Source organism: Falco cherrug, chromosome 5, assembly GCF_023634085.1.
Source record: "Falco cherrug isolate bFalChe1 chromosome 5, bFalChe1.pri, whole genome shotgun sequence".
Classification (NCBI taxonomy): Eukaryota; Metazoa; Chordata; class Aves; order Falconiformes; family Falconidae; genus Falco; species Falco cherrug.
In genome coordinates, this window is record NC_073701.1 from 23445032 (window position 1) to 23458796 (window position 13765).

Consider the following 13765-nt stretch of genomic DNA (forward strand, 5'->3'; position numbering starts at 1 on the left):
AGAACTGACGTTTAGCTTTCTGTGGGGTGGAGAGTACTGAACTGCCATGGGAAGCAAAGCATTACACTGAGTAGACCAAAGTGCTGGCCTGGGACTATTCTAGCAGCTTCCCATGGCACAAATAGCTTTTTCACTTACACTCCACGTTTCCCATCACTTTTCCTGCTATACAGTTTAATTCATGCCAGGCGGGTTATGAAGGGAAGAAAATGACGCAACAGTCAAAAAGTCCTTTAAGTCGTTCCAAAAATTAAAACAAAATAAAAAGAAAACAAAACAAACAAAGGGGGGGGGAGGAGGAGAGAGAGAGAGCGCTTCAAAACTAAACAAAAAGCTCTGAAAACAAACTCAAAAGAAAGGAGGAAGGGGGAGGAAAAAACCAAAAAGAACCCGGGAAAGGCAAATGAATGTTAGAGCAGGCACGATCATGGACAGACGCCAGCTACTTACGTTCACCTCGGTGATTGCTATATCAACAATGCTACCCACAACAATCAAGGCGTCAAATGTATTCCATGCATCACAGAAATAGTGCTGCATGTGGCAGAGAAGCCAAGGAAAGAGAGAGAGAGAGAGAGAGAAAGGAAGAGAAAGAAAGAAAGAATGAAGGAGGGGGGAGGGGGGGGAGGGAGAGAGAGAGGGAAAGGGAGAAAAGAGGGAAAAAAAGTAAAAAATAAAATAAAATAAAACAAAAAACCAAAATAAAACAAAACAAAAGCATGAAAGAGGGAGAGAAGAGGAAAAAAATAAGAAAAGAAAGAGGTTACGTGGGCATATTAAATAGTCTCTTACCACTCTACAGTATTGGTTGTTCAAACCTCTGTAACATTTCACATGATGGAGGGTATCAACAAAAGCCTGGTTAGTCAGAAAGTTACACTCAAGCATGTCTACCTTTTGGAGGGAAAAAAAGCACACATGCCCCAAACTCTGTGCGCTTTCACCAGTCACAGCCTTGGGGCGAGCTATGACAAGTGAAAAAGAAGGAGGCATTTCCCCCCCCTCCTTTTTTTTTCCCTGGGAGAAGGAGAAGGACGACGGCAAGTTCAATAAAAGCATGACTAGAGGGAAAAAAACCAGAAAAAAAAAAGAGAGAGAAAGAAAGAGAGAAAGAAAGAAGGAACAGCAGAGGAGGAGGAGGTGGTGGTATCCTGGGGAGGGTAGAGTAATACTCACATTAGTTTCACTGAGAATGACGTCTATAATGCTGCCAATTACGATGAGGAAGTCAAAAACATTCCAAGGATCACTAAAGTAACCCTACATAAGGAAGGGGCAGGCAGGATGGGGATTAAAAAGGAATGTTAGACAGACAAAAACAGTTCAAAATTACCATTAGAATTACTGCCCTGATACCTCAAGGGGTTTTCTTCTTAAGTCTACTTGTTGCGTCTCAAGCTGTAGCCCAGTCCTGGGATCCCTGACTTGTGTGAGGAGCCACTCTCCAGCTAATGTGATCCCAGGCAGCCATCCCTCCCCTCCAGCTGTGGGATGGGGAGTGAAGGGAAGCCCCACAGATCACTTTGAGCATGGCTGCTCACAGGAGTAGGGCTTGTAGGACCAGCTCCTCCAGATATCTCCGACTCCTAGCAACACAGCGCCCTTCCCCATTTGATTTAGGTTTGGCTGGGGAAAGAGTACAGGAATGGTGTCATACAGGTCTCTCAAGAAACAGCTCCCCTTCTGCCAGTGTGAATATCAATCCACCAGTCCATATTCCAGATGTAACGCCCTGCGCTGGCACTGGGAATGGCCAGCTGCCATGTCCTGGTGGAGCAGAGGGCACAGTCGAGCTGGGGATGTGCTATTTAAACCTCGCTATCACCTTTATTTTTACGCGGCCACAATGAGTATTATGACAGTCAGCAGCCTAACAGTTTCTATTACTAATGCTTTAGCTCCTGTCTTAAAACTACAGAGCAGGACTGGTATTTCTTTTACTCTGAAAGCACGTCTGCATCACAAAATGAAGGTGTGAATGTAGCATGTGCTGGCACATCCTGCCAGGAAGGGGTACGAACAAGAGCAAAGTCAGCTTCAGCATGTGCTCAGAGTGAGACTTAGTGCTCACTCAGGCCAGAGATAGTGCCACAGCATCACTGTCACATTAGCTGTCTAGGACAAGCTGTGGCAGATCCCCTAGCATGTGCTAAACTCACACCTTCATTTTGCTGTGCAGAATCACTTTCGGGGGCTATCTCAGACACCTCATGGTCCTAAGCAGAGCTCAGGAGATGCTAATCAACACTGCTTACTATCCCCATCCTGCATGATTTTTCACTGGATAGGCTGTAAGGATATAGGACCCTTTTGGAAAAGGTTCTGTTCAGCCCAGAAAATGAGCTTTTATATGTAAACTTCCTGTACAAGTCAATGTCATGAGCAAAGAAAATTTATCTTGGCTCACTGAACACCTGTGCCAACTTCTTCCCCTTGTTCTGCAGTCTTAAAAGGAGGCGAACATACAAATCCTCCATGCTCCTTTTTATGTGTTTGGTTTTGTGAGCATGGGCTACTCTGACCTCCCTGTTTCCCAGCTGCAGCATGTCTCCAGTGAGACTGAACCCAAGTTGCACTGTGACTGCTATTCTTAGCCAGAGAGGCAGGTCATGGGTAAAGTGTGAGTCTGTGTTCCCAGGCAGTGTTGCAGAAAGCAAAAAGGAGAAAGGAAAGAAAAAAAAAAATAAATCCCAGCACTGGCACTGTACAAGCCATGCTTGGGAACCTGAAATTACTGTGGGTTCAACCATCACGTGGAGAAGCCACTGGCAAAAAGTGTCTTTGTAAATGCTGAAACACTGCCTCCAGGATGCTTTGAGACTCACAGTTATAAACTGCATTACACTTGGGGCAGGGAAAAAAAAAAAAAAGAAAAAAGGATGAATCAGAGAAAGCCACTGCCCAGCTGGTTCCACACCAGTGAAGGGAGCTGGTAAAGTGGACTTTGAAATCTCCTCAAAACCAGAAGAAAAACCCCTTTATTCTGCAGCCTGAAATAGGCAACTCTTAGCAGATCTACACTGGGAGGAGTAGTCATCCCATGGCTACATATTACTACGCAATTAGCTACAACAGGGAGGAAGGAAACAGAAGCAAAAGCAAATTCAGAGAATATTATTATTCAGCATCCAGCCTAGAAAATACACAACAAATATTAGAATGAATTCAGCAGTGATGTCCAGCATCGTTAGCAACCAGATGGACCTGGAATAAAACTGTAATTAGACTTCACCAAGAGGAAGGGGAGGGAGAGAACAGCAGATTAAATTGTAGAGGCAAATGCATTTTGAATAAATAAAGGACAGACAGACCATACAGAGTTGCAAAAAGTGCCTTTGCAGCCTGATGCGACCCTGGCAGACAGTACACTTGCAGGATCAGAGAGAACGGACAGACAACAGACCCAATCCTCCTGCCCCTGTTCATGTGCACGGTCCTGCCGAAGGCAATGGCATTGCTCACATGCCAAACAAATACATGCATTCAATAGCATGGCTATCTTCCAGTTCCTTCTAAAATGGCATAGTTTAGGAACTATTACGGATTTCAGCAGGAACCCAAACAACTCCAAAAAATCAGAGGTTGCTTTTGGGCAGCTGCAAGGGTAAAGATCCAAAACAAACTGTTCAGGTTGTGCCCAGCAAGATGATGACTATCTATTTTTAAATCAATGGTGATTGATAGGTGGATATTTTTACTATGATTGGCATCATACTGCAAAGAATGTTTTTGGTGTAACCAAATTCACAATTTATTTTTACTCAGCAACTTCTTGCATAGAACCCAATAGCCACTGCTGCTGGTAAACCAGCATTTGCTGTTGGTACAAAACCCAGGTGACCAGTAGCATTGAATCCTGTCCTCAGGTGACTGCTGAAGCCAGTGAATTAAATTTTGCTCCCATTTGCAGTAATGCAACCTCACTGGCAGCAATGACACTGCACTGACACAGTTGACACATCTCAGGAGGGATTCAGACCTGGAAAGAAAAGGTCCCTTTTTCATTGCCATCACAAATAGCTGCTTTGGACCTTTGTGACACCACAGCATATCTGGAGTCACTCTACTAACTTTGGTAGTGTCGCTCCAGATTTAGACTGTGAGGTCTTTCTCCTGGGATGCTCTGCTGAGCCTCATCAGCCAGCTCTTTGCTTGAAAGTCATGGGCAGGTCTGCTCTGGAATCACAGAAAAAGCATCGTGGTCTGTTATTGTGTGTCTGTAAGGTGAGCTCAGAGAGCTCTTCTCTTCCTCCTGTACCTCTTAGATGAGGGATAGAGCAGAACCATGGATATGAATGCAATTTTACTCAACCCAACATCCAATATGCCAGTGTTGAATTAAGGAAACACATGAATTTTAAAACCTTCCTTTCCTCCTCACCTGCTCCCTCTGTGTTTCAAACAGAAGGGTGAAAAACAGGAAGATATTATTCACAGTAAGAGAGCTCAAAGAAAACAGAGAACATAGGTGCTTCACTTGTGTGCAAGGTAATGGAATTCTTCTTTAAAAAGCCATCCTCCTTAAAGACATTTACCTATGAACAGCCATGTGGTTACTTAGCTTTGGATCAGACCTCATAATCTTGTCAGGAGTTACGAGTATACATCGAGAGTGAACTACACCCCTTTGGGACTTGCCTCTTGTGACCTCCAAGTACCTCTTCAAGCCACATTCCTCACTGGAGTGTACCAGGGTGGCTAATGAAAGATAAGCTGAATGAAGGAAAAGCTTTCAGTCTAATAAAGAGGTTGTATTTCCAAACTATTTTTCCCACCAGAAAGTTCTGTATACTTTTCCCAAGGGGGTGGAGGTCTGACTGGAAATGAATTGATGGCACTGTTTGTTTTTGCAGTACAGGAATTTAGAGTGTAATACCATATTTTACCCTTAAAGGGAGATTTTTGACCCTGATTTAGCTGTATAATTGCATGCCACATAATGGCAGCCTCAGGGTTTACTGGGGAATGGTAGTCACCCTCTCTTGTGGGATATCTTTGGAGATCCATGAAGCTTTTGGGGAGAAAGGAGGACAGAAAGAGACCAGGAGGATTGGATTGAATATTCAGGAAGCATGAAATAGCCCCACCATTAGAGCACATTTTCCCCCCATTTTTTTATTTCCCCAAAGGTAGCACAGGATAGTGTATCATCACATGATCAGTAAGTTAATGAAAGGCTGAGCATAAATATGCAGTAGCTGACTGGAATGGAATCTCATTTGTGCAAGGGGAGCAGACATCTTAGCATTTCAGAATGAGTATGCCAATCATTTTTAGATTTCCTAGTTGCTGAGATTAGTTATCAAAGAAGACAGGGTTTGTTTTGGTACTTATGGAGCCATTGAAATCTCTGGAGACCATTTATTTTAATTTTTGTGAATATGAGACCCTAAATGCAGCATCTAAGAAGCCTCATTAACAGCAGGGAAAATTGCCCACTGGAGTCTATTTGAAGGTCTGAGCTCAGAGTCACCTGGGGCCCATAATAAGAACATGTGGTGGACAGAGTGCTAGGCACCTACACTGAAGCATAGAAATCCTCAGGGAAAGGGTGCTGTTGAGTCATGGTACCAGCTGGGTTTTCAGCATCCAGCCCTGTGGGAGCTGCAGGGTCATTTGTGTGTTAATTGATGTGCTGTTACTTATCTGCTCAGTCCCAGGTTTTCATTTCTGTCTCTTACATGATGAGTGGCAAAATTTAACAAACCCCTCTGAGAGAAAAGTCTCTAAAGATGAAGAGCACAGCAAAGGTCAAGGCTATTCACTGGGTGGGATCAGAATGTAGGTCAGATGGTCCCCAGTTGATGAAAATGCTGCAGTGTCATAGGAAAAAAGGGAAAGACATGCATGAATGCATGCATGCATGTATGAACAGAGAAGTGAAGCATCAAGGAGGAGAAACTAAGACATGTAAATAACTACACACCCTAAAAGGAGGAAAACAAACTACAGGAGAATCTTGCTACCGCTTACTTGAAATAAACCTGCATGTTAAAACCACAAAAAGAAGCCTCAATCAGCTGGAAAGAGTTTATAGGAAAGAGAGAAAGGGGCTGATACCCTGATATTCAGTGTGATTTCTTAGCAAAAATTTCCTGCTGATTGTAAAGGGCACCAAAGCAGACTTTGCTGGGGATTTGCAAAATGGGATGAACTGCTAGTTTGGTTGATGGCTGCTTAGTATGTGAATTTGTTTCTGAAAATGCTGCAGGCTATTTGGAGCTGTGAGAATCAGTTCTCAGACTTCATAAAAAGAGGCTTTCCCTGAAAGTATTTTTGCAAAATGGACAGTTTCACTGGAAAACAGTACCATGATTCTTGGCATACCTTCTCACAGCAGATCTGAGTGATTTGCATGTATCCTGAACAATCTTACAAAGCTACAATAGCTCCTGACACCAAATGGAGATTTGTGTCAGATGCAAATTCTGTTATGCTAAGATACCATTTAGCCATAACAGCAATCAGGGAAATTAGCAGAACCTAACAGAGAAGGAATAAAGTAGAGGATGCAGGTGCTTGGAGCTCCTGACAGGCTCCAGCAAAACAGCATCTATTTGCATACTATCTATCAGCCCTCATCCATTGATGGATTAATTCTGAGACACAGATTCCCTGCAGTTCACCTACCAGTCACTGTAATGAGTCACTGCTGCAGGGAATTCTTCAAGGTCCCCCTGTACTCCATCAAATCTTTCTGCAGACAGAGAGTGAGAATAACTTTTCAGATCCCCAGACTATTCTAAAGGTCTGGTCAGTTCTGAAGAAGCCTCCTGCCTCTCTCTGCTCATTGCATAAGAACACAAGACCAACTTGTAGGCCAAGATAGGTGCCTAATCATGTAGATGTTTTCCTTTATCCTCTGTTTCATGCTGTCTCTCACAATGAGGACACAGGTGAAAGCAGACAGATGTCCCTCAGGGGTCTGAGGGCCTGCCTGGACATAATGGACACTTTGCTTGACAGAAACAAAGGACTTGCAGGACTTGAATGGCTCTGTGATCTGGAAAAAGATCCCAAATGTTTATTTCTAGGTCACTGGTATAAAACTGGGGTACCTTGCTACTGTTTAGAAGTGGCCACCTTCTGATTATTATTTGAGAGCCTATAGGTCCTAAAGCAAACTATGGGTCTCACCTGTACTTCTAGTGAACAAATTTCTCCATCACAGAAAGAGCCTATAGGTCCTAAAGCAAACTATGGGTCTCACCTGTACTTCTAGTGAACAAATTTCTCCATCACAGAAAGAAAAAGCCCTCCCTGAATCAAGGTCCCCAAGCCCCCATTTGACAAACTTAAACATTTACAGAGGCTGGAACTCTATAATCTCTTGTATCACAACAGACCTTTTTTTGTGCTCTCCACACCTACTGATAATTGACAATGTCTGGGGGACATGCCAAGAAAAGTCTTTATCATACCTGTTCTGTGAACTGATAATTCCCATTTCCAGATCTTGCAACCCAGTTCATTCCACCAGAGTTGAGCTGTGTTTCCTAGATGGTCCCATGAGCTCCTCCATGCCCACCTACATGGTGGTACAGTTCTCTTGCATCTCTTTGTATTTCTTCTACTGTAAAATGGCTAGTAGTACACAAGCACTCAGCCACGTGGAAGGCTTGAGGTGTAATGTTATGGTCCCAGGTCCTCTAAAGACTGGGAAAGAAGCATGGCAAAGGCAATATGGAAGCATTTATTACGGAAGCATCTCTTTAACGTGGCAAAGATTGTATTTCAAGGCATCATGCTGAGAAGGCCTGAGGAAATGATAAAGTAAAACATGCTGAAACGGAATGATTCAACTAGCTGACCCTGATGTAATTTTTGGCCTGGATTGCTCTTAGCTGCCTTTGAAGGGAGGGTGAGTAATGCCTCAGAACAGCAATGCCTAAGGCCTCCTTGGTATAAATACATGAAGATGGAGGCAAAGCAACAGAAAGATCTGCTGTCCGCCTAGAAAAATAAGATAAAAATTTTGATTTTCCTACAGGCATGTTGTGGCACAGTGATACCCTGTGAGGAGTTGGGTCCTTTTCCTCACAAATAGTAATTATATTGCAAACATTTAACAAAGACTGCCCTGCAGTCAGAAACCAGACTTGCTCTCAGCACAGAAACAAAATCAACACCGGTCTTACAAGAAAGACTGGAAAGTGAATGTGATGGCTTGCTACATCTGAACAGATCATTTATCACAAAATGCATTCCGTGAGAATTTTGCTATCAGATTCCTTTAGGAAGAAGCTGTAAATGTTCAAAGACTTTGCAAGATCTAGAAAAAGCAGGTCTTGATGAGAGCCAACAGATAACTCTTGAAGGCAAAAAATCAAACCATCAACATGAAATAGTCCTATGAAAAGAGTAAAAGGATGGGCTTCACTGTTTAATAGTCTATCTTCTAAAGTTGGACTGACATCCCAGCCCAGGGAAGAATGATTCCAAGAAGTAAAACTCAACCTGTAATAACAGAAGTGACACATCTTTCATAGTGAAGAACCACCTACTGTTGTGGGAGGATGAGACAGTGGCAAGTAATGGGTGAAAAAGCATTCTGAACATGGGGCTGGACTTGGAATAGCTTCCCTGTCTCCATACATACCATGGGAAAAGGCTATGGATTGCTCTGACATGGTTGTTTTGTGGATAGTGGATACTCGCTGGAAGAAAGGCACATCTTCTAGAAACAGGCTGGTAGGTATGAGCAATAGGTTTTTGAATAGTTCCTTTTTTTGTAATTTATCTCCATTTTCAGAAAAGTCTTGCTTTTTTAAGGATTATAGTTAGTAAAATTTCATTACTTTCATGTAATCCATCAATCATAACTTTCCAAAAGAGGATAGTAACTCTCATTTTACACTTGGGGAAGCAGAAATTTGGAAAACTAAAGTTTCCAAGGTCCTACAAAAGCCAGATGCACGATACAGAAGAGAAATAACTCTCTTAGACCTCAGCCAGATGACCATTTGGCAGTGGAAATGTCATTTCCTGACACGATGAACAGTTCTTAACAGAGCCTGTATCACAGGCTGTTATCTGGTATCATTCTTATGTGAGGAGAAGATTCACATCTGTAGAGAACTTTTGACCCTTTAAAACAACCTCATGTGAAGGTTGGGTTGGGATTTTTCTTCTGAGAGTGAAAGCAAGTCACTTTTCCCTGGAACTGTTCCCTTTACATGCTGCTGCTGACGCTGTCGATGCTGTTGTGAGTGAGACCCCAGTTCACCATCCCACTGGGCTTTTAACACTGTGTGAATAATTTTCTGTATTAAATAATTACGTGTAATAGCTAATACAGTACTTCCCACACTGTTGCATTGTGCAGTCATATAATTATTTTTGATCATTTATAATGACATTAAAACCCCCAAGTGCCAGACTGAAAATAAATCTGTCACAATGTTGGAGCAATATGCAAATTCCCTGGGTACATTTGCTGTAAAGGAAAAGGTCCTCTTTCATTGAAGCTCTTATACAACTTCTTTAACTTCTTTAATCCTTCAGAAAAGTGGAAGATTGCATAGCTCTGGCTGATCCGTGTTAGAAATTTCACACATTCTACATAGTAATCGGAGGATCTATCTGTGTGCAGAAAATTGCTGGCCTTGTCCTCCAGGAAGAACATCCTGCATTAAAACAACAAATGTAACATGGGAAGCAGCAGATCAAACAGCCTTTTTGTCCCTCACCAATCGCTTCCATCACAACATGAAAGGACAAGCTTTTTGCATGAAGAGGGAAGTTTGTTCTGTGTACTCATTTCATTCTTGGCCTCTTTTTCCGGGGCACCAACAAAGAAACCAACTGAGATCCACTCTGCTCATGAGCCTTCCTGCAACAGACATTTTCCATGAGGAAACAGGAAAGAGACCAGTATACTTCATACAGGAGGTCAACCAGTGTTCAGAAGGCTTTGATGTTTCCTGACCCAGATTCAACTAGATGTATGAGCTAGGTTTTACTGCGAAATTCCATTTCTCATCATCTGTCTAGTTTCTTCTGTTACATTCACCTACCAAATGTTTTTCACACTGCATGACTTGTTTAGGTGGTGTCACGCCTATGCTGTCTCAGAATATAAGCATATGCACAATAGAAAAACTTTAGCCTGGCACTACTTTCTTTTCCTTTGAAGTGTCAGGAATGGCCAGATTTCCCCTCCCACATGCTCAGGAACTGGTGAGGAACTCAGTGAAATCTAGAATTATCAAAGAGGATTCCCTTACCTTCATGTGACAGAGAAGGCAGTTATTTGCTTGCTAACTCCTCATTTGTGAAAATTGTTGCTAAACCAACCTCATCCCTGAGCATTCAGTTGCAAATTTTCATTTTCTCTATTAACTGGGAGATTTGTTGTTTGAGGCTCTACAGTTACATCAGGTGTACTGTTTAACTTGAGGGCCAGCACTCTAAAACACCAGGATGTTGTTCCTCTTTCTTTTAATGCCACAGCCTTGTAACATGTTGGCAGCACAGATTCCTGAGTAGTTTTGATTTAAGGCCTGGAATAACAAAAGCAGCTGCTTTGGCCCTCAGCTAGTGTGATGCCCTTCCATGTTCTGTGAGAAAGTCTCAATGCCGAGCTGCTGTGAGAGTACTGTGGCACAGACTGTGCTACATGAGGCTCAGTTACTTTCTTAGCCTCCCTTTTTCTTTTTTCTCCTGGACATATGGGCAGATACGAATTCTGTTAGGCAAGCAGCATCCAGGAGCAAGGTTACCTGATTACTCTTGTTCCAACCCACTGATGGGTATAAAGGACTGGGATGACCTGATCATCCATGTCCAGAATAATTATCCCAAGTATTTCCTCACATCAAAGTCACCTAAACATGCTGCTCTGACATAGTACTTTCAGTATTTACTTTTGCAGAAAGGGCTTAGAAAAGAGGCTCATTCTTCCTCCCAGACCTGTAGACATGAAAGAACATGTGGTCAAATCCCTACATGATAGGTATGCTATGCAAAATGCATGAACCTCCTGGCAGACAGGTAATCACAGTAAAGAGAAAGCAGAGGAGTGATTAACAAGGGGTTAAGATTTTTTCCCTTTTCTAGTGTATTTCCAAAACCCTTGAGCCTGATTCAGCAATTCCTTGAGAGCCTCAGACTGACTGCACACATACAGTGCAGTGTCTGGCTGTGCACTACAGAGATTTCAGGGATTTCTGGTCATACAGCTGCTGGGCTTGTTGGAGTAGCTGAGATTAATTCCAGCTGGGCTACTGGCTGTAGCAGGTCCAGAGGAACACACAACACATTCAGACTCCACCCAGAAAAAAATTTGGGGTGAAAAAGGAAAGCATTTCTGGGTAACATGCTGATGCATTTTGCAAGGTGGCTGAGATGAATCCACAGAAGTAGGGAAATACATTGCACCCGACATTTATTGCAAGCTCTTCTGATGAGACAGTACACAGGGAGGCTCTGTGGCTGAGATACTGATGTGTTTGAACATGGAGACCTGGGATGTCTGCCAGGGAACTTCAGTAAAATGCAGAATCACAAAAAGATGTTAATTAGCTTAAAAGCTATGGGTTTTAATTCCATTTTTAATTTTCTAAAAGTCCCTTTCTATGTTTACTTTTCCTTTCAGCCCTGTTTCTGTGTTTCTTTTCCTTGCATCATTTCTTGTCCAATCATTTCTTTCTCTGTTTTATTAATACTCTCCTCTTTCAGGGTCTTTGGTTTATTTCTTTCTGTCTTTAAGAATATTCTGTCTCCATTATGTGTACAGCTTCTCCTCTCCTCCAGGTCTGGTTTCTCTCTCTTTTCACCCCAGACACGGTCCTTTCTGTTTGTTTAGTTCTCTCATTTTCATCACTTCACACACTCTCTTACCTGACTATTCCCAGTTCTCTCCATGCTCACTATTTCTTACCCAACATCAAGCAGAGCTTACTCTTCCTTTTTGTTGAATGAAGTATATTTTCCCCCACCCACAAACCAACTAGCTTTCTCACCCCTCCTTTTGCCTTTTAAAACACTTGTTCCAACCAAAGGCAGTGTGTTGGTTGGAGACTGCCCTTCCTATTGCACTGGGTAGATGACTCAGTCAGAAAATACTCCATGTCTAGACACTGCCCCTCCAAAACAGAAAGGGTAACACTGAAGCTGAGGAGAGGAAACAATTAGATAATTACTTAGGTTATGAACCTGCCAAAACCAGCAGAGAAAATCTGCAAAATAAGAGCCATTTGACAATCAGAATTGTGTGGCCAAAGTCTTTGAAAGGGAGGCAGCTGCCTGCACCATGAGCTCATGTATACATTTACACAACTTAAACTACTAATTTATACCACTATATTTCACCCCAGACCATGTGATTTTTAATGAAATATGATTCCCATGTCTGTTGGATGGACCTGGAGTGTTTTTCTGCATTGAACAAAAGACCACTCAATTGTAACCACTTTTCCTGACATTTTTACATCAGTGCAGAATGTCTTTACTTTGCTTTCTCTGTATAAGCTGGAGAAATAAAACACTGTGATGAATGACGCCAGGGCAGCATCCTAAGTTATTCAGGTATTGCTAAAAGTACTAGAATGAAGAAGTACAAAAAGCATTAGATTTCCAAAATTAAACAACCTGGTTTCTGGGCTGAAAGGGTATAGACTGGATATAAATTTCAGTTGTTTGTGAAAATGCTGAAGCCTCTAACCTGACCAAGGAATGACAGATTGTGGTTATGGTGAGAAAGAAGAATGCAAGTAGTATGAAGCAGCCAGTGTGACTTTAGGAAGGACTGCTCAAAGGTCTGTTTATAGGCATAAATGTACAAGAAATGGAGTAGTTAAAAGGGAACAAAACCAGATGAGTCATTTTGCAGGTTTGAGAAGAGATATCACTGCATTAAATGCATGATAAAAGCTGACTGAGAGGAGCTTAAAGAGAAATAAAGAAGGGCAAATGCATCAGGGGAGAATGAAACACTGAGGAGACATAGATCCATCAGTAAATAGAGGCTAAGGAATAACCATGGGTAACACTCGTGTCTTCCACTACTCAAAGGGTCATAGCTCTTCCTGGGATCACATGGGATTACAGGCCTTGTGCTGAATGTGAAACTGGTTTGAAACAGTGCACAGAAGTCTGAACTCTGCTACATGAAAATAACATTAAAGAATGTCAAGAATTCAGAGTAAAGTAGCAGTGATAAATGAGGGACTGAACTAACAGAGGCAGGACAGATGGTGTTGTTACAGGCTGCTTTACAAGTAACATCCATAAACACCCAGGGAAGAGAGGTGCTGACAGTGTCTGGGAAATGGAATAGACTTGTGATCTGTAGTCTCTCTGATAGTCATAATTCCGCAGAGGAAATCCCCAAGATTCCCTTTCCACACCCAGTTGTGGATTTGACAAAATATACGAACATGTGCTTTACTTTATGCATGGGACTAGTTCCACTGATATATCTTCCCTAGTCTGAGATTACAGGGACGGCGGCAGAATTCATAGTTCTTGGATTACTAGTCCTGCCCTCCTGCCCGAGCTAGTACGGGGATAGATGAAACGTTCCTGAAAGAAAAAGTAGATGTGCTTCTTCAGTAAAATAGCCCATTCCAGGGAGTTGGAAAGATCTGAAATTGCTGGAGGAATATCCATCCCCATATTAGCATGCATGTTGACAGATGGTGCAGCTTCATATGAATAGGAACTTTAAGTCGCTGCCTTTGAGTTGAAAAACCCCCAAGCAGGTTTTGTAAGGCAGCTGGTCCTTCATGGACTGGTGTTTGTGGGGATTTCTTTAAGAAGCTAG

The 13765-nt window shown here is 42.4% G+C and overlaps 1 protein-coding gene across 1 annotated transcript in view; it reads right to left on the reverse strand.

The window, feature by feature from the left end:
• The window catches only part of CACNA1C (calcium voltage-gated channel subunit alpha1 C), a 493743-nt gene that overhangs the window by 57779 nt on the left and 422199 nt on the right, over positions 1-13765 (reverse strand). Inside the window, exons 31-32 of the mRNA XM_055711046.1 lie at positions 1177-1260; positions 451-534 (exon numbers count right to left, since the gene is read on the reverse strand). Coding sequence (XP_055567021.1) covers positions 451-534; positions 1177-1260 — 168 coding nt within the window. The remainder of the gene's footprint in view (positions 1-450; positions 535-1176; positions 1261-13765) is intronic.